The following is a 22,086-nucleotide window of genomic DNA, read 5'->3' as shown; positions in this document are numbered from 1 at the left end:
TTACGAATTTCTCAGTTAATGGTTGCAAACGTTCAAATTGTTGCCATATTTGAAGACAGGACATACTACTCTCTCCATTATCACGCTCTAGCCAGTACTTCTCCTACATGTTTGAAAAGTTCGCGAGTTGATTGAGCATTGCCAACATCTTTTTTGTTCTTCAGCTTATCGATCTTTTCATTTATCTCCGAAAGATCAGGGTGCTGGAAATATGTTGTTGGCTGAACGTGCATCCAGGTTGATCCGGACTTTGTCGTTCTCTATATCTTGTGTTTCGTCATTCAGATGCTTGTCGTGTACCGCTTCCATCTATTGACCTTCACATATCGCTTCGTGAGAAAGTTACCACTAACATCTCCTCGCATATCAGTTCACCTCCTCTTATTTCTTATATTATTCATGCGGTACAGTTGTATAATCGCTTGGTGATGGTCTTTCTGGTGGAGTTGTTTTTTCTCCGGAAACCCGAGTCAACTGATGTGCGTAAAACTCTGTAGTCCGTACGCTACGTAGCTGATCGCGATTGGGTCTCAGTGTTCGTTTGTAAATAGTATTGTGCACCGTCGATAATTTTGAGCGCATTCTAACTGCGACAAGAAAGTGCACCTCAATTACCCTAGAAAAAGGGTGTCAACGAGATCCAATAGAAGAAAAAAAAACCTGTTTTAATCCACCTAGTGGTGTAATGATGCCTTTCTCATGTATAATATTGTGGTATTCTATTCAAAAATTTTCTCTTCGATTTATGAAAGAAACCAAGAGATTATTTGTGCATAACATACAGAATAAAAAAGGTGCTTTGATTGCGTAGGTCATCCTTAAGAAAACGAGGTGGGTTCACTATTATATGCACTTCTGGCACCGGAACCCGAGAACCAGTATAATCAAAGTCGGCTCGTACAGCCACCAACTAACATGACACACAAACTCTTCTAGTACGCACTCTAAATTACGATTTAAATGTTTGTTGCATCCGAAAATATTTTAAGTGACGGTGTACAATATTGAACACACTTTACCCTATAATTCCGGAACCGGAAGTCGGATCCGGATGAAATTCAGGAATTCCGTATGGGACCGGAAAACCTTTCATTTGAATCTAAGTTTGTGGAAATCGGTCAAACCGTCGCTGAGAAAAGTGAGTGAGATCCATTTTGGTATATATGACTACTATTTCCGGTACTTCCGGAACCGGATACCGGGAACCAGGATAGCCGGAATCGGTTTGTTTAGTTGCCTACTGGTAATGACTATCGATTTGTGTAGTCTTGAAACCAGTTCAGATTTTTTTTTACGTTTTTTGTTTCACCGGTTTAAGTGAAGGTGTACAATATTGAACACATTTTACCCTATAACTCCGGAACCGGAAGTCTGATCCGGATGAAATTCAGGAATTCCGTATGGGACCACGAGACCTTTCATTTGAATCTAAGTTTGTGGAAATCGGTCAAACCGTCGCTGAGAAAAGTGAGTGAGATCCATTTTGGTATATATGACCACTATTTCCGGTACCTCCGGAACCGGATACCGGGAACTATGATAGCCGGAATCGGTTTGTTCAGTTGCCTACTGATCGTGACTATCGATTTGTGGTGTTTTGAGACCAGTTTAGAATATTTTTCACGTTTTTTTTCGCCGGTTTAAGTGGCGGTGTAAAATATTGAACACACTTTACCCTATAACTCCGGAACCGGAAGTCGGATCCGGATGAAATTCAGGAATTACGTATGGGACCACAAGTCCTTTCATTTGAATTTAAGTTTGTCAAAATCGGTTCAGCCATATCCGAGAAAACCTAGCGAGATTATTTGACACATACACACACATACATACACACATACATGCTCAGCTCGATGAACTGAGTCGAATGGTATATGATTTTCACTAGTCGGTTTTTCAAGTGATAGCATAACCTTCCTATATAAGAAAGGCAAAACCTTCCTATATAAGAAAGGCAAAAACAATTTAAATTTAACAAGAATATAAACCGTGAGTGCGCGAATTTTTTTTCTTTTACCTCTTGCACTAAATCGAACCAAAGTGCTAGTGCAGAGTTCTTAAATTCTCTGAGGTAGATGCAAATATATTCACAGAGGTGTACTCTGGTCTATGGTATTAGTAAAAGAAGCGTGGGGCACGCAAAATCAGCAAGAAAAAGAAACAATTTATCGTTGAATTTTCGTTTTTCCTTGCAAGATCCTACTCTCTATTAATTGGAGTTCACAGAAGAGTTCGCTCACCATCAAGCACCAGTGATCACTTGGGGGTATTTAGGCGAGAGCACGTGAGAGCGATTCATGCGAAGAGAATATGGTGCTCTCGCACCAGCTTCTTTCAACACAAGCATACACTCAAAGTTTGTCTAATGGACACTGAGAAGTGCGTTTTCCTTTTTGTGTGGCGCCCACTGAATGCATCTGCAGTGTATGAATGAAACTTACACACTGGTGTATTACTCTAGTGAAATGTCATCACTGACACCAGAAAAGGATTTCTTATCGATGAGAAAGTTATTGATTTGGTTTTCTGTTTTTTGGTCAGATGACCTCCAGGTGGCCATGTGGATGTCTTTGCGGAGAGGGAAGGTGAGACTACCATTCCACGGGAGGTAGAAATCACAACAATCTGAGCGCAAGAGTAAACTGTGCGCTGATATTTAAAGTTAAACTGTCGTAAAAATTCAGTTTTAAAGCTTCTTCTAGTTTATAAAAACGGGAAGGAGTTTTATGTTTGTCTGTTTTTACAGTCTATAGAATTTTGTAAATCTACTTATGTAAAAGTATGAATTGCAGAAACTTGCTATTTGGTTGACTAAAGTGCCATTGTAGGTATAAGCCAATGGTAAATTTGATATTGACAAGACATCTAATGTCTATTTTTATCCATTCAATCTAAACGTTATGAAATAATTCATTTGTCTTAATTACTGCTCTGTGTTACATAAGAAATCGATCTGATTCGTAATTTATAAATTCAGTAAATGTGAAATTTGTACATTATTTAATCAAGTAATTGTGAATTAAGGTCCCCAAGTATGATTATGTCCCGGGTTGGCGGTTCAATGCATAGGACGCTGGTCTTACAAGCCAGCTGTCGTATGTTCGAGCCCCGACCTGGAAGGATTCTTAGTGTCAGTAGGATCCATAGTACTAGCCATGCAATGATTCTGTACGCTAAGAATCGGCTGCGAAGTCTGTTGAAACAGAAAGGCCAAATTCCACGGAAGGAATCCAAGACTTTGCTTAAGTATGATTATGTAACAAGTGTAGTTTTTCATTACACTATGTTATTACACACTTGTTACACGGTCATGCTTAGGGATTCGAATTTAGGTGTTGGACCCCCTCAAATAGAAGGTAACATAGAATTCAATTCTATCTTCTGATAATGCTTATATGAGCCTGCCTAGGCTAGCTTTGCCGTTCTAAATTTATAACTGATTCAATCTAGAATAACTATTCGTCTCTCATTTCATATTTTTCGCCTCTTGTAGTTAATGCTTGCCGAAAAGAACCAATCAAAATCGATAATATAGTAGACATTTTAAAACCAAATAACATATAATTTTTACGTTTCGTCTTTGACTCATAAACTCGGCAGTTCAATTTGAACCGCTAAGCAGACGTAGAGTTTCTGCTACTTACAGAACACTTCTTGTTTTGCAACTGAGTGCAATGTCTTTTCTGACGTGCCGAACGAAAACATAACCATTCTTATACAATCACCAATTTTCAATACATGCTTTCCCTAGGCAAACGAATTTTTCCCAATTATCAACACTGTTATCTTATTTTAAAGACTTTGTACATTTGCCAACGTCACAGCATGAAAAAAATGTTCGTCAAATCTTCTGATAGCTTTATTATTAAGACACGTACAGCGGAACAATTGTACTCACCTTTCTTCCCACTCGATTGTTGTGCAGATTCATCAAGCTTCGATCGTCATTTTCGATTTCCCGTGCGTCCAGAAACTTCATGGTGAAGCGCATTCCAAACCCGATATCGGCAGAGCATCCGCCCCATTTCCAGCTCTGTGTGAATAAAGGGAACAAAAAATCATGCATACGGGCGTGAAAACAAGATACTGAGGCGGAGAAGTTGCATTTTTTTTAAATTAGCGAGGCCGCATCGATACCTACATCACTTTCGGAGGCAAACTGCATCTTTTGCTTCGAGTCGCAACCGCACATCGTAATGTTTCCTTTGGCACACGCTGCCGTTATCGCATGCACGGCTCCGGCGCTAGTAATTCCATAAATAAAAGACGCTTCTCGGGAACCTTAAAATATTATCATGAAAAGAGAAGCCACTACGATGAAAACAAAACCATTCTAAGGAAATAAGTTTAAAATGTTTAATTCCAGAAATAGGTTATTCTAGTTTTAGTCAAGCTAATGGGAGTTGAAAAGAAACGATAAGTAACTTAGCACTTAGAAACAACAAAAATACAGTGGTTTACTGATTATTGGCTTATATATATATATATATATATATATATATATATATATATATATATATATATATATATATATATATATATATATATATATATATATATATATATATATATATATATATATATATATATATATATATATATATATATATATTCGTACCGTTTACCGTTAATAGAAACACACATTTTTTTGCCAAAATTCGTTTTTATTATTCAACATAATTGCCATCAGAGGCGATACAGCGATTATAGCGATCTTCCAACTTTTCGATACCATTTTTGTAGTACGATTTGTCCTTTGCCTCAAAATAGGCCTCAGTTTCAGCGATTACCTCTTCACTGCTTCTAAATTTTTTACCAGCGAGCATTCTCTTGAGGTCTGAGAACAGGAAAAAGTCACTGGGGGCCAAATCTGGAGAATACGGTGGATGAGGGAGCAATTCGAAGCCCAATTCGTTCAATTTCAGCATGGTTTTCATCGACTTGTGACACGGTGCATTGTCTTGATGAAACAAAACTTTTTTCTTCTTCAAATGAGGCCGTTTTTTTTTTAATTTCGTCCTTCAAACGCTCTAGTAACGCTATATAATAGTCACTGTTGATGGTTTTTCCCTTTTCAAGGTAGTCGATGAAAATTATACCATGCGAATCCCAAAATACAGACGCCATAATCTTACCGGCCGATTGTTGAGTCTTTCCACGCTTTGGGTTCGGTTCATCGCGTGCAGTCCACTCAGCTGACTGTCGATTGGACTCCGGAGTGAAGTGATGGAGTCATGTTTCGTCCATTGTTATATATCGACGAAAAAAAATCGGTTTTATTTCGATATAACAGCTCCAAACACTGCTCAGAATCATCAATTCGTTGTTGTTTTTGATCGATTGTGAGCTCACGCGGCACCCATTTTGCACAAAGCTTTCTCATATCCAAATATTCGTGAATAATATATCCAACACGTTCCTTTGATATCTTTAGGGTGTCAGCTATCTCGATCAACTTCATTTTACGGTCATTGAAAAACATTTTGTGGATTTTTTTCACGTTTTCATCGGTAACAGCCTCTTTTGGACGTCCACTGCGTTCAACGTCTTCGGTGTTCATATGACCAGTACGAAATTTTGCAAACCACTTACGAATTGTTGCTTCGCCCGATGCAGAGTCTGGATAACACTCATCAAGCCATTTTTTGGTATCGGCGGCACTTTTTTTCATCAAAAAGTAGTGTTTCATCAACACACGAAATTCCTTTTTTCCATTTTTTTCACAATAACAAAAGTAGCTTCACTCAAAATGCAATATCTCACAAACTAATAATCAGACAGCTGTCAAATTTAAACACGTATCTTTTGAAGGTTGGTACTAACTGAAAATGGTATGGATTTAATTCTAGTGGCGCCCTCTCATAGAAACGATACGAACTTTTCAGCCGATCTATTACATATATATATATATATATATATATATATATATATATATATATATATATATATATATATATATATATATATATATATATATATATATATATATATATATATTCATCCATTATAAAAAATTTTTAACTTCTTTGTATAGACGCCAAACAAAAACCAATCGTACGATATGCGTCAAAATTTGACAAAACTTGTATAAAAGTGTTGCCAACGTTGAGAGAATAAAAGTTTACCGATTGGAGTAGCGCGGGAATTTTAAAATGAATATATATATATATATATATATATATATATATATATATATATATATATATATATATATATATATATATATATATATATATATATATATATATATATATATAATATATATATATATATATATATATATATATATATATATATATATATATATATATATATATATATATATATATATATATATATATATATATATATATATATATATATATATATATATATATATATATATATATATATATATATATATATATTCGGCATATGTGTTTTGAAGCTGTAATATTTTTTACATTTGACAAGTAGAATGATATTAGACCAATAATAGCAATTAGAGTACCTCAGAGTGACGACAGCTGCTCGTTCAACATGACAGCATTGTTCCAAACGAGCAAACGACCTGTCAAACACAATGCACGTTAACTTATTTTTGGTCAAACACCATTTTGTGCCACTGAGTAGTCACAAGTCAGCGTGTGTGAAGCTGACGAAACTGCCAGAATTTTGGATTAAATGTTTTGAATTGTTGCCAACATTACGGGTGAGTTGTCGTCACTCACTTATAGGCACTCTAATAAAAATGGATCGATACACGCTTCAACAACGCATTCAAATTAGTAAAATTCACTATAAAAATAGTAAAAAATTTAACAGAGACGGATATGGAATTGCATCGAAATACCATATGCACGGATCAGGCCCATTACCATCTCGGTAGCTACGCCAACAAGCAAAATTGTCGCTTCTAGGGCTCGAAAAAGCCAAGATTTATTGTTGGGAAGCCTCTTCATCTTCAAAGTGTAACTTGTGCGGTTTGTAGTGTGGCGGGGTCATAGGACCATACCTTTTCGAAAATGAGGCTGGAGCAACAGTTACGGTGAATAGATTGCGCTATCAAGAAATCATTAATGATTTGTTATGGCCGGAATTGGATGCTATTGATCTGGACAGCATTTACTCTCAACAAGACGGTGATACGTGCCATACAAGCAACAAAACCATCTATCTTTCACGGGAAAAGTTTCCGAAACGCGTTATCTCTCGAATATGTGATCACAATTGACAACCGCGAACTTGTGATATAACACCTTGCGACTTCTTCCTCCAGCGAAGTATTTCTTGGGGGAGCCCGAATCATTTTCATGAACAACTATTTTATGTCAGCAATTGTTTCAAGCAGTACGTGTTGTTATCTTGCCCTTAATTAAATATAATAGTGGTTTCTGCCAATATAATAGTCAAATTGTCGTTGCCTCAAACTTGTGTATCCTTTCCCGTTGCTACTATGTAATTTTCGGGGTTTCGCGGAAACTATTATAATTCCAAAGGGATCCGTGATATAAAAACAGAACCGCTGCCATAGATAAAATCTGGGTGAGATGCCGTTCCTTGTTAAAATTGATTTTTAAGCCATTTGAGCTCCGAACTTCATCAATGGTCTAATAGAAGCTTTTAAACAAGCTTGAGTTGGTTAAAATCATTTCAGAGAATATTTAGTGGTAAAAAAATAATGCCTTTTGTCAGTTACGTCAAATCCATTTAATCTTTGAATTTGATCAATAGTTCAATAGTAGCTTTCAAACGAGCCTAAGTTTGTTAAAATTGATTCAGCCATCTCTGAGAGTATTGAGCGATAAAAAACAACGCGTTTTGTAGGTTACGTCACTTATACTCACTAAACTCACTTTCAAGGATCACATAGATGTAATCCAGGCAAAGTGTAATAAATATATTAAATATTTAAATCCTCTTTTAGACAGAAATTCTATGTTTTGGCTAACAAGTCGTTAATTTATAAACAAATTTGCAGACCAGCCATTCTTTATGCATTACCAATTTGTTGTTGTTGTTCAACCAGGAAGAAAACCTTTGAAATGATTCAGATTAAAATTCCGAAAATTATTTTGAAGTGTCCTCCCTGATTTAGTACAAATGAGTTACACATACCAAAAAATATAGAACCAATAGATGAAATGTCACATAATATTATAAGCAAGTTCCGACAAAAACTTTCAAACTTTAAAGCAACGAATTGTGATAGAATTGAATACAATGTCTTCGATTCGGCTCTAAGAAACAATACAGCAAAAGAAATAGTTCGACAATTGTGCCATACTACTATTATAGTAACGCGAAAACTAGAAGCGACTACACCTACTCTAAAACGACTGATACTCGTTTTAGAGATACTACATAGTCGTGGATGATGTTCGAAGATTAAATGTCTGTCACTTACGATTCTCGCGATATAACGGTATTAGTGACGTAAACGACAAACTTCATTATCGCTCAATTTTCCCAGATGTGGATGAATCGATTTTGATCAGATTCTGCTTCCAGAGAAATAATCGTACAAATTACGTAATCAATTATTTTTATCCGCACAATTATTTCAGAAAGTGACCAATGCTCAAGTTCAAATGAGTTTTTGTTGAAACTTTTGGTTTGAAGAATGTTTATTTATTTATTTAGGAGTTGCCGAATATGTGAAATATTTTGTGAAATACTCGAATCATTCTGAATGAACTATCCTAATAATACAAGGCAAAAAATGTTTTAATGAGACTATTCCAATGACAAGAGAAAAACATTATTACCCCACTAGATGGATTAACAATAGGCCAAAAAATTGCTCTTATCTTGCAAACAATCTAAGATACAAAATAATTTAATTTTTTATCTTTTTGCCTTTCTCTACTTTGGAATCACTGTTAAAACCGACTTTCTAAATAAGGTTCGGAGGACCGAGTATCGAATACCGTTCAACTTAATTTGTCACGATCGAAAAATGTATGTGTGTATGTGTATGTAACAAAATATGCATTCAATTTTTTCGTAGATGGCTGAACCGATTATCTGAAATTTTATCTGAAAGATCTTATGGTACCATAGGCTGCTATGCAATTTCATCCGGATCCGACTTTCGGTTCCGAAATTATAGTATAATATGCTCAAAAAAATGGAAAAAATGTGCTCTGACTTTTTCCGGAGATCACTTTACCTATGTCCACAATCGTAATTCCAACTGAAAGGATTTGCAATCTTATAGCCTGAAATATGATTACATATGACTTCGAGTTTCGAAATTTATGTACAAAAATATGTACAATTTTTTCTCACAACACAACATCAAAAATTTCGAAACAAACTGTTAGAAAGGTATAATTATACCATTTGATGTTTTAAAACAGGTTTAATGACGACTGGTCACCCAACGCTTTTTCTGTTTTTTTATTAATCGATATTAAACTAATAATAATCTATTTAAACGATGAAGAAATTGAATACACTAAGGTTTTTTTACACAGGGGCTACGTACCGTGTTAAAAAAATTCCGTGTAAAAGAAAACCGTGTTAATTGAGGAAATCGTGCAACAAAAAATCCACGTGGAAAATTTGCCGTAATAGTTCCAAAAACCGTAGATTTGATTTTTTGTTTGTTTTGTTTTGGATAAAATGTAACTTTTGATAACTTGAAAGGGAAAAAAGAGTTTTTTTAACCCCCAAATTTATGCAAGGTGAACATAACTGTGAAAATGTAACTGTTATTTCACAATAAAAACGAAAATCTAAAACACAGCCTGAGGTTACGAGAAGGGTCCAGTCATACTTTATTAAACACATTGGATGACAAATTAGAACATTTATTAAACGCGTTGTACAATAAGCAAATTATTCAAAATGGCTCATGCCTTCTGTATAATGCATTCAGTTTTCAAAATAACGATAATACGTACAATTAGAACCCTTGAACAATTTCACTTTAAAAAAAGCTTGAGAATAAGTTCTTTTCAATTCCGAAGGAGCGAAGCTACACTAACGATCTTAACAGTTATTCTCAACTAAACTGAGTGGGAAGACATGAGTATTGGATGAAGATCTATGCACGCAGCGACAGAATCACAGAGGACAGATGAATATGGATCAAATTAGAGATGGTATTACTATGTGTCAAAATCATAATACTATTAGAGCTATATGATGAAGAGTTGAAGAGATTAGTAAATTCGACTAGTTCTTCAACGCTACGAAATTATCAATGATATCAATGACGATGCTGACATCATACTGACTGACTAACTGAGCGAAGGAGACGCTGTCGTGTAATTTTCGACAAGGATTCTAGATCTGAAGACTGATTAATCATTTTATGGAACGACAGTCAATACTCTCGTGAATTGTTGAATCTATGGGCTGGGTTGAGAGTCGAACCCAGGTCATATCATTAACTATACCCGTCCTCCTGATGGTTTTCCATCGATGAGTCAGGTGTTGTCTGTATCACCTACACCCTGAGTAAAATATCCATAAGCTGGAGATTCAATCACACAACTTGCTACATATAGAGAGAAAATAACACTACATTGAATAAGACTTCTCGTAACTTACTGCTGTCGGTTTGAGACTCGAACGATTTGCATTGATATAATGCTAAAGTTCGATTCCACTGGTAGAAGATTATTAATTAGAACTCATCAAATTACCCATATGAACACGGTCACGTTTCACTTTCCCGGTTTTCATCCTTACATACTTGCTCTTCCTTGAGTACTATGGCTTTGTAATTTCTATAATTTTCGCTTTCAAATATTCATTCAATATTAATTTTATAAACCTGCGCTTCACATTTAAGATCACTGTTAAACGCCCAAATCTTCTTAAACCCAGGAGATCGTGACACTTGTACTGATTTGTTCCGATGTTCATTTTTCGATTGATGATGAAAGGTTTTTTTGGCTCTGAATGTCATCATCAATCATCCAATGTCTTGAATCGAGCTTATCATGACAGAATCATTTCACCACATTACACCAGCCACAGAAAATGTTTATCGTTAGTTTAGGCTGAATTAATATGTATAATGTTAAGACATTAATATGCACATAACGAGAAAAGTATATAAATCACACATCTCGAAGTGGATTTTGGTTGAAAGGCGGTAATAAATCAGTGGCCAAACGATAGATGATATTATTGCTTAACGAAAACTCGCGTGCGAGCTTTCTGACGGCAAGTGTTAGCAAATGTGGAGAAACAAATCAGTTGGATGCATTTTCAACGAAAGAAGAAAAGCGACGATAATTTATGTATGGCCATTTATTACAGAATTATAGGATGCCACATCTAACGAATGAATAGAATGATGTAGTAAGCTTTAACGAGAGAATATTATCTTCTTTGTAAATCTTCTTCGATGAAGACTGCAATGGATATAATTTATACAGTTGTAACTATTTGACACATTGCTACTAAAATGCGCTAACATGTGTTCGGTTCGATCACATGTGCCTAGTTAATCATCACGTAGGAAAAGTGTAAGATCCAAGCGTGTCGATAGGTGGGACCGGAAAAGAGAAAGGTTGACTACCATTCTTTCATCTGCAAAATATCTGAGCTGTACGGTACCTACGTAATATTTTTCCAATTATCCGTATAAATAAACTTCAATTACTCAGTAAAGTAAAGCAGGTTTACCACACATGAGGAGGCCGACGATAAACTAACCTGGTGGTCCTCACGATATGCTGTTGGTCTTGCTCGTCTTCTACTCTGTTCCTGATTGTTTCTTGCAGTTGGACAGAACCAATTATTATATTTTCTCATGTCGGTGCAATATAAGCGACCTTTGTCAACAAGTCGTTTTTCGTTCGTTTCGCGCGTTTTGTACGTAATTCATTGCAAAAACTAAACGAGCAATATTTTAGCGGTTAATAAATGTACATAAAGTTGATTAGACACCAAAGTAGCGTCGCTAATCTGTTGATCACATCTTCAGTACTTCATCATCCTTTGATGAAGCAATGATATTGAGATAAACAAAGCTGTTTTGAACACGAAACACTACAAATGGTGTAGGGTTCTCGAAGACGAAACTTAAAGTGAAATGATATTGTATCGTACAATGTTTGCTTCTGCTAAGGAGCACACCCTTTTTAAGCTTTTATGGAACGTTATCCTTATGGGCTTATTATGTTTACTATACTTAAACTCCCATACGTTAAATCGAAACTTCGCTATCGGGAATCGAATCCGCCAAAGATTTTAATTATGTATGACCTAACATGATTTTTAATTTAGATCTAAATCCGGGAAATCGATTATATCATGGAGGAATCCATACAACTTTTTTTGAAGTTTTGGACCACTACTTCCTATCCTTCTGTATGCGGAAAGTTTGGATCAGTGTACCTAATGTTTGATCAATAACCACCAACATTTACAAATTTGGAAAGCTTCAAGTCCTGCTGTGTAGATTTTGTTCCACATATTGCGTCGACAATTACATGACTGTTTGAAAATTTTAATACCATCAAATTCCGGAATCGGAACCCGATGTCGGATGCGGATAATAATTAATAGCAGTAAAAGAGCCATGAACCCTTTCATACAAAATAAGTTTGTTTGACGATCAACTAAGAAACTTACTGTAACTAATATATAATCTTTATTTTGTTTCGATTATAAAGATTTTAACCTTTGCTTTTATACTAATATTAGTTTGCGAGAAAAATATTGCTGTCAAAATTTTAAACGCTAGAGTCTAAGAATAAAAAAACATTAGTAATAGTTGAGCCTTTTATAAACACTGATTTACCGTATGCGTGATAATGTTTGCACAGTCGTACGAATAATGTTCCCGTTTTACCTGCGCCTATAATCTGGTTTATTTTGGATGCACGTAAGCTAAACCTAATACTATGATTTGATGGACGCAGTATTCATTTCAGAAGATGAAAAGGTAAACACGGAGGCATATACTGTTGTATTTCAACAAGATTAGGTTACAATATCAGTCTCAATTGACCTTAAAAACAAAATGGATTCCAAAATTTAGACACCTCCTTGTATTACCTATCAAACAAGTCGTAGTTTGTTGAATTCCGTTCTTTTTTAACGGAGATATTGACAGTTTTGTGAAAGTGGCCTTTTCAGTGACTATCCGAATATAATGAGTTTTGAGCGCTTCATGATAAAGCGATGTTCAGGAGTGTGTAGGTGTGTACGTGTCAAATATTTTAACTAGGCGAAACAAAAACCGTCAACAAATTTCTAAACTGGCCTAAAAACTACACCAATTGGTAGCTGCTATCAGTAGGCAGTCAAACAAACCGATTCCGGCTATCCTGGTTCCCGGTTTCCGGTTAACGATGAAACGTAATAGTCATCTACTTAAAAAGGGATCTTACTCACTTTCCTCAGAGATTGCCGAACCTTTATTCCCAATCTTAGGTTCAAATGAAAGATCTCATGCTCCTACCAAAAATTAAGCATATTTTTCCGATTCAATTTACACCGTCGCTTAGAGTGCGATATAAAAATCGTATATAGGCTTCGAAATTCAAAACTAGTGGAGTGTGTACATCATGTTAGTTGATGGCCGATTATACCGGTTCTCGGTTTCTGGTGGAAGTATCTACAATAGTGGAACTCACTTCGTTTTCTTGTGGATGGCCCAAGCGATTAGAGAACTATTTCATTCTGTAGGTCATACTAGTTAAATAATATATTTGGTTTCTTTCAAAAATCGAAGAGAAACATTTTGAGTAGAATCCTACAGTATTATATATGCGAATACGAATGATGTGAGAAAGGAATCATTACACCTCTAGGTGGATTAAAACAGGTTTGATATATGATTTAATTACTGCAATGTAAATGTTATGCAATTACTGCGAAAATCAACTATCTAATCGATCGTCACATACCATTCGAATCAGTTCTTTGAGATTATGGGCTGTCCATAAAAGACGTCACGCCGCAAGGGGGAGGGGGGTGTTTCATAAAACGTGACCTTTTGTGGCAGGAGGGAGGGGGGTAGGTTTTTGGAATGTGACGTCCAATATTTTCAATGAGCGCATTTTTGAATTACCTAATTATATTACTGCTTTGCCCTATTTCCTGAAAAAATCTCCACAATAAACGTTTACATTCTATAGGAAAACGTGTATTTGTTGATGTAAAGCTTCTTCTTGTAAATTCGAAAATGAGTGATGCAGGAAATCATTTCTGTTGTGATCAGCAAAAGTGCACGGAGGAGCGAGTAAATTAGCGAAATTAATAAATTTTGCCTAATATGAGTAAATAAGAAAAGGATGCCTTCAAACGGTTTAACCACAGACTAACAGACAGGACACTCAAAGTAGATTCTTCAATCATTTTAACGGTCTTTTCGAATATTCCTTTATTTGGGACAGTACTCACATGTGTCATGATGGCGCCACGTTACCCTATCAAAAACATCCTGTCTGTCATCTAGACTGTGTTTATTTTATTCATTTACCAACAGAGTTGCCATTCATACAGAATTACCTGTAATCTATTGATTTGTATACGTCCAAGCGAATTTCATGCAGGATACAGATTTAATACATATGCCCAAAACTATATACATAATTGTGCCTATTTCTCATCCTCCAACGCAAGACAAAATCGAACCCGTTTTGTTACAATATTTACTTGCTTCTGGTCTGCCGCCACTTAATTTCTGGTGAAAACTACCGACACAATAAAAAATAGTCTAGATGAACAACGTTGAGTCAAATAAATGGTTACCTTCCAACATCGCGAAAAAGTTAAATATATTATCAATGTAATCCAATAATTTATTGTGACGATTCATTTTCAAATATTTTGATGAAATCAGGCATCCCTGCAAGCAGCAGATCGGTGTTGACAAACGAGGGGAAACCAACTATTAAAAAAACTTTTACATAACACAAGGGGTGTACAGATAGTAAATAGTTCGCGCAGTACAATATAGGTGGAGCTACTGCATCACGAAAATTTATTTTTTATAAGAATTTACTCATACTGTCATGTCTGTTAGTCTGTGGTTTAACTTAAGTTATGCACTGACAATTTTTTCAGTAAATTGATTTTCTAGCATTGATAATAGTGTATCACAAGAAATTCTCTTATCTGATTCTGATGCAGTTTATTCAATTGTACTTCATTTGAAAAAGGGCGGGAGATCAACGATTTCAGACGTAGATCATGTCATGTCTTATCTTGATCATATGTGATTTTCCTCCACCAACATCAAAGCTTATCGAATCATCCAATGATTGAACTTACATAAATCAAGAATCATTTTAGCTCAAAATCACTACCCAACGGAAGATCAGTACCGATATTGATCAATGTGATTTAAAATTCACTGATCAACTGACCTTGAAAAGATTCTGCGGCAGTGATCTCGTTTTGATGAGGTTTTGGTCCTTATTTTATCAGCCCAGTATGCTACACTAAGGAAATATTATTCTTTACCTTTACCTTTACAATAATATATCTGTGTACCCCTAGGAGGAATAAAACATATGATTTAAATGTTTCATCAATTCCAACCACATACTTTTGTTAATTTATATAATTGATATTAATAAAATAATTCCGATGATTTTGTAGTTTTATGGATATTTTTTGATTTAATGACAGCATGTAATAAATCGATTTTTCCCTCATATTTGTATGGTTTTTCATACATATTGAGAATGCATTGAGATGAATTTTATTTATTTTGAATTCGTGGCATGTGACATAGGTTCTGTGTGCTTCTGTGACAATTTGTGACAAAGGGGGGAAGGGGAATCAAAAATCGTCAAAAAAAAGCGTGACGTCTTTTATGGACAGCCCCTTAGCAAATGTCAGTATGTAGGTGTGTGTATGTTATAAATACATGTAGTCGCTTTTATCGAAATTGCCTGGACGAATTTTCACAAACCTCGATTTCAATGAATAATATCTTGGTCCTATAGACTGCTATTAAATTTCACCTGCATCAAACTTCTCAATTTTTTCAGAGACCACTTAATCGATTAGATTCAAATTAAAGTCCCATACCCTGCTTTTCAATTTTATCCGGACTCGACTTGTGATTCTAGAGTAAAGAGTTAAAACACAAAGTTTCTAAGCATTCTTTTTCGTAACATTTCGCCTCGTTTCGATTGTAGCACGGTTTTTGGCAACATAGCAACGTTCAAATATGACATATGTATTAGAAAGATGGCAGTATTTTCGCGAATTCAAAACAATTAGGGCAACGGCTCCCTATTTCATCTGAGCTCCTATTTCCATCTCATCCCTTCACCTCATAACTTAGAACATTAATAATATTTTACAACCTACCAGAAGCAAACTGTGAAATGTTTTAAAATGATTTGAAAAGCTATTGTCACATTTTCCTATTGAAAGAAATGGTTTTAAATTCTTCGGTGATCGTTTTTTTTTTCATATAAAATAAACTCACTTTTCAATTTAGGACACATTTTCGTCTCAAGATTTACAGTTCGTCATGTTTCTGAATATCTACTAATCGACTCGTCTCAAAACATGATCACTATTTCGCACAATTACACTACCATTGAATGCTGGATGACTTCATAATTAGTTATGTTCACTTGCCACTTGTTTAGTTAACAATTAAAAACTTCAAGAATTACCCGACAAGCAATAAAAGTCTTCAAAAATATGAGATGAAAGTTTTTCACTTCGTTCACTTGATTGCGCTTTGTTTTCATCTCATTTGGTTTCGCAAAGTTGCCAAGTTATCTCATAATGTTACAAAACAAAAATTGATTATCTTCTTCAAATTATCATCAAAAAGTATGTTTTTGGTATCCGTGACATTAGTTTAATTATATTATTGATATGAATATTTTAATAAAACTGTTTCAGCTTCGAATATTACCAGAAAGAACGTGTTAAATACTAATGAAATAACCATTGTGGCAAATCTAGTAGCACTGGTTTCATTCCGCTATACGCCAACATAACGCTGTGAAGTGTGTGTGTGTTTCATCGGCTGTGCACAGAGATGCCAGATATTTTCATAGAAAATATGTATTACTTTGCATAGAAAGTCTATATCTGTTCTATCTGTTTTCACTAATAAAATGATGTTAAAAGATAGTTCTTTAGATCTCCGTAAGTCATTGCCCCATCAATTAGATAATTCAACGAGTAAATTTTTCACCGATAATAATAATGTGGAAAAATCCTGGTGGGTACGGTTGTATCGTTTGAGTTGTATATCTAGCAGCGGTGAGGCAGTCGGTCACCAGAATGTCTGCCAAGCCATATTTTTCCAGCTGGCAGCGTTTAGTCAGCCATCTGGCAGCCATGCGTATGCGGGTGCGAGTGTAATAGTGGAATATTTTGTTTTGATTGCTGTCGCCATTGCTAATTTATAGGATGAATAAAAGGTCAACGATAGGATGGATAAAAATCCATTGAGATGAAATTAGGAGCAGAGTAGTGAAAACATCATTAGCGTGTTTAGCTGTTTTATAAATATTAGTTGAATTTTCAAGAAATGTGAATCAATTCTCAACGTGGAGCAAGGCGAATGAAGCAGTAATATGAAATAGTTACAGTGATTTTAGTGGCTAAATCGGGGTTTGAAGGCGACGTCCTTACAAATGAGATGAAATAGGGAGCCCTCACCCTATCTATTTATATTGTTTTAAACTGCTTACAGCATTGATTGCTTGAAGAACATAACTTCCTTCACCCATATACCGTTCGAATTAGTTTGTCGAGATCACCAAATGTGTGTGACAACTAATTTCTTTCGATTTACTCGGAGAAGACATAACCGATTTCCTTCATCTAAGATTCAAATTAACGGTATTAAGAACCCATAAATACTTATTGTTTTTAATCAGATCTGATCCGGTTCAGAACATGATTAGTGATTAGTGTGAAAATGTCAATTTCACATAACTTAATCGGGTTTATCGGGTTCGCAAATTTTGATAGCTGATGACCCAATACACTAATTTTCAGTTCAACGGCATTCGGTTTTCGATCTCCGAAGGAACCCAAACATTGTTTGAAACCAGGCGCGTAGCCAGAGAAAATTTTCGGGGGGGGTTTTAGAACATGGTGATAAATCAACACATGTACAATTTATATCACAATGTTTCCCATGGGTTATAATTTTTTGTTTCGGGGGGGGTTTGAACCCCTAAACCCCCCCCCTGTATACGCGCCTGTTTGAAACACACTATGATTTCTCAAAGATGGTTACACTGACTTTCAAAAATTTCAAATCGAATGATGTAGTTTACAATCCCTTCTTATGGAGATGAATTAATTCGTCATATTGATTCATCTCCATACGAAACGTTTTGGGTTATGTTGGTCCCTGAATACCGGTTCTGGAAGTACCGTAAAAACCGACCAAAAACTCTAAAAAGGAACTCACCTCGACATCTCACGAAATGCTTAGTCAATTGTCACACGTCTAGACTCAAACGAATAATTATATCTTTTCATACAATTTCTCTTTCCGATCTGGCTTGCCGTTCCGAAATTACAGGATAATGAGTGATTGAAATTTCAAACTGTCATTAAGATAATTTTATGAAAATTAGAAACACCAAAGAATATTTTTTTATAAATCGCAATGCGAAAAGTTTGAAAAGTTTTGGTATTACATTCTTTTTGTGGAATTTGACATTCTGTTTTGATAGACTTCGCAACCGATTCATAGCGTACAGAATTATTGCATGGCAGGTGCACCGATCCTACTGACACTAAGAATCCTTTTAGGTCGGGTTTCGAACATACTGAAAGTAAAAAAAAAGTTACTTAAAAGATTCACTTTCTTGCTGCCTAAATGTACACGTGGAACTTTTGAGAACTTGAAAGTATAGAACAAGTCCCGCGTGAATTTTCTCGCTGTTTAAGAAAACACGTGGTAATTTTTAACAGTTTGAAGTATAGAACAAGCTCCGCGTGAACTTTCTCACTGCATAGAAGCTGAATAAAGTATTCTACAAGTTCGTTCAATTGCGTTGCGCGAGCTTTCAAGTAGGGATAATTTCTTGAAGAACGCATATTATAAGCAGCTGCTTATAATCTTTATACCAATTTATTGTTTACAGGTGTCAAGCAGCTTGAACCAAAGACATCATATTAACAAAATATCCAGTTCTCACATTCCCCGAACAAATCAGGCGAGTCCGCATCGAATGTCGCACACAGAAGTAGATGAGAGACATGTAAAATTCGTGCGCGCCAAACTAGTAGCACTGTGCATCCATACAATTGACTTGTTATGTTGAATGTATTGCCGTGCGATGGCGTTGCTGAACTGAAAATTGATTTCGATCCAAACTGATAGGGTCTGCTTGCACTCTACTTGTAAAATACCTCACAGCACAACCATTTCTTGTTTGATTCCGCTGATGAATATAATGCTAGTGTTGTTCTTTGAATTGAATCATTATTTCACATTAGTATCAATTTTCAAATGTAGCCTTTTTTGATTAAAACATTATTTCAAACTATTTGATGCTACTATGTGATTATGAGGAAAATCAACAAATGAATTAAAAAAATCAATAATATTCACCTGAAATAGCAAGGGCAAGAAACAACAATTGCAATTTCTACAAGTTGTTTAATAACGTATTACGAATTTAGTCCACAAAGAAGTACATAAAAAAGTATCATTGCTTGGAGTTTTTAAAACCAGTGCGGAGCTATAGTAATCACAGACAATATTTTTGGAATTGATTCGATAGGTTTCGTCCATCAGATACAATATTTAGTAGTAATGTGGTAGTCGTTGATAACTATTTATTACAGGACTAAGGTGTTTTGTATCCCATTTACTATCGTTTTGAGTCACAATAGCCAACACCACGACATCACCATTTTAGTCGATAATAATCCGCTACCGGTTATGTGCAAGTTGGCGCAAAACGTGACCAGCTCAGCTACCAGGACGATCATTATCGTATGCAGCAAAAACAAAGCTGTTGGAGATGTATGAAACGGAAAATTAACACTTTACTCACTGTTTGTTTGTGGAGTGTTAATTCAATTAAAACAGCAAGCCTTCTTTCCGATCTGCATTAATCCGTGACACTGGCAGCTTGTTATGGCTATCTTCTCAGACCGTAAATAACTTGATTGCACATGTACATGAGAGTGTCCACTAACCACGTTTTGACTTCATCCGTACCAGGTCCATCGAATACTCGCGCTTGCATTTTAGCATTGGTTTGTTCGAGGAGTCCGAGTGGGTTTACGTGTACAACATGATGTCTCACTATCTAACAATAAAATGGCATTTTCCCCACAGACCAATTTGTATCAGTTTTATAACACGTTTCAGTGTGTGTTCTATAGAAGCAAGTTCATAAGTTATGATTATTTTATACCCTATTTTTGACATATGCATCGATCGTAATGTAATGCAAAATAAAAATTGAGCAGCATGAAATTAGAGTTCATTTAAAAACTGAACACTTATTTTATTTTCTGGTTGTTGGGTTTTGAATATTATTACAAAGATTTGTTCCGAAAGCGCGCATATATCTGAAGAGAATATTTTTTCCCGTAATGCTCAGTATTAACCCTAAAACGCATTCCTGAAGTATATTTTCACCTCAGCGCTACTTTAAACTTCCGTTATTTGATTACGTTTTAGTATAACCATAATCATCCTTTACGATAATTCAATTCGATGTCCAGTCTTTCATTTACACTGGTGCATTATTTTTATTTCACATAACCAGCTGAGCGATGACCTTCTAAATTTAGCCTGGAGTTGAAATTTACCTCACGAGAGTGCCTACTAAAATGTTTTGTTGGAAGCGAAAAACACGGAAAAGTGATTATTCCTGTTTTGTGAAAAAAAATTCTAAACACAGAAAGCGAGAAAATTCAAAGGATACTGTTAGTTGCAACATTGTTGAGCAATAGCAATGTCTATGTTGTATGTAGCAGCAAATATTTGATTGAAAAAATCAATACACGAGTGAAGCAATATCGATATTTTTGGCTTAACTAATAAAAGAGACAAAACACACTCGTTATACTGGAATATGTTATAATATTTATACCATGCAACACCAATGTTTAATACTAGTAACACATGATTTCTCATCTTCTGTAGCCCACCTTCCTATCTTTTGCATAAATAATATACCATAGTCCAACCAACATATGATGTTAATAAATACTTGCATTTGTTGCGCACAAATACAACATAATAAATACACTTTTTAACTGGCTAGGAAAAAAATTATCGTTTATCAACAAAAAAAAAACAATTTCAAAACCTTTCCAATGCCATAAAAATTAAAAAAAATCGGTAAAAAATCGGTTGTGAAATACTGGAGTTACAGCAAAATGAAGGTAAAAGGAAAATTTTGACGTATTTAGGGACTTGTTTGACAAACAAATGTATATTTTATAGAAAAATTTATTGAGCTCAAATACTATATTAGAGACTTCTTTGCGATAGGTTTCAAAATGAAACCGTGCCTTTTTTCATAAATGCATTGAAATTCAGTAATTTTAGACAGATTTCAATTTTGGGGTTAGAACATACCCCAAAGAGTGTTTACGTGTAGAAACAGCCACGAATGCGTTTTATAGTTAAATAATTTATGGGCGGAATACAAGTAAAAAAATCTGTTATAATGTGACGTGTACTCTCAGCAATATTAGTGTGGTATTCCTGTAAAAATAGCTCAATGAATAAAAACAGGGAAATTTATTCGGGCGTAAACTAGCATAGCCTAAAAATCGAACCAGTTTTGAGCAAAATTGAAATTTTTTTCTGTTTCTTGCAGTCATGGCTTCAAATTTTAAACACACTTCTCTCTGTTTTTTCTGTTCTCATCTTTGATTCCGGACATATAATAGTATAAGTGACGTAACCGACAAACCGCGATATTTTTTACCGCTTAATTTTCTCAGAGATGGTTGAGCCGATTTCAACCAGCTTACCCTATTTTGTTATTTGTTTAATGAACTGGGACATACAGCATCTAATTGCAGAAATAAGCCCCTAATAAATAGTCAACGAAAAGCTAAACCTGCTTTTCAACCGACGAGAGCGATCCTGTCGACCCATTGGAAGGTACATTTTCGGCGGTCTCTCAATTTTATCTGAGCAGCTGCATCGCCAGTCTTAAA

General features: G+C 35.2%; 1 protein-coding gene across 3 annotated transcripts in view; it reads right to left on the bottom strand.

Moving 5' to 3' along the window:
• The window catches only part of LOC131432977 (protein Wnt-2), a 74,609-nt gene that overhangs the window by 17,364 nt on the left and 35,159 nt on the right, over window positions 1-22,086 (bottom strand). For all 3 annotated transcript variants that reach the window (XM_058599665.1, XM_058599666.1, XM_058599664.1), the window contains 2 exons: window positions 4,142-4,281; window positions 3,899-4,033 (listed from right to left, as the gene is read on the bottom strand). In XM_058599665.1, coding sequence (XP_058455648.1) covers window positions 3,899-4,033; window positions 4,142-4,281 — 275 coding nt within the window. The remainder of the gene's footprint in view (window positions 1-3,898; window positions 4,034-4,141; window positions 4,282-22,086) is intronic.

The sequence above is a fragment of the Malaya genurostris genome, chromosome 2 (genome assembly GCF_030247185.1).
Source record: "Malaya genurostris strain Urasoe2022 chromosome 2, Malgen_1.1, whole genome shotgun sequence".
Lineage (NCBI taxonomy): Eukaryota > Metazoa > Arthropoda > Insecta > Diptera > Culicidae > Malaya > Malaya genurostris.
This window is presented reverse-complemented; position numbering and strand designations above follow the sequence as displayed.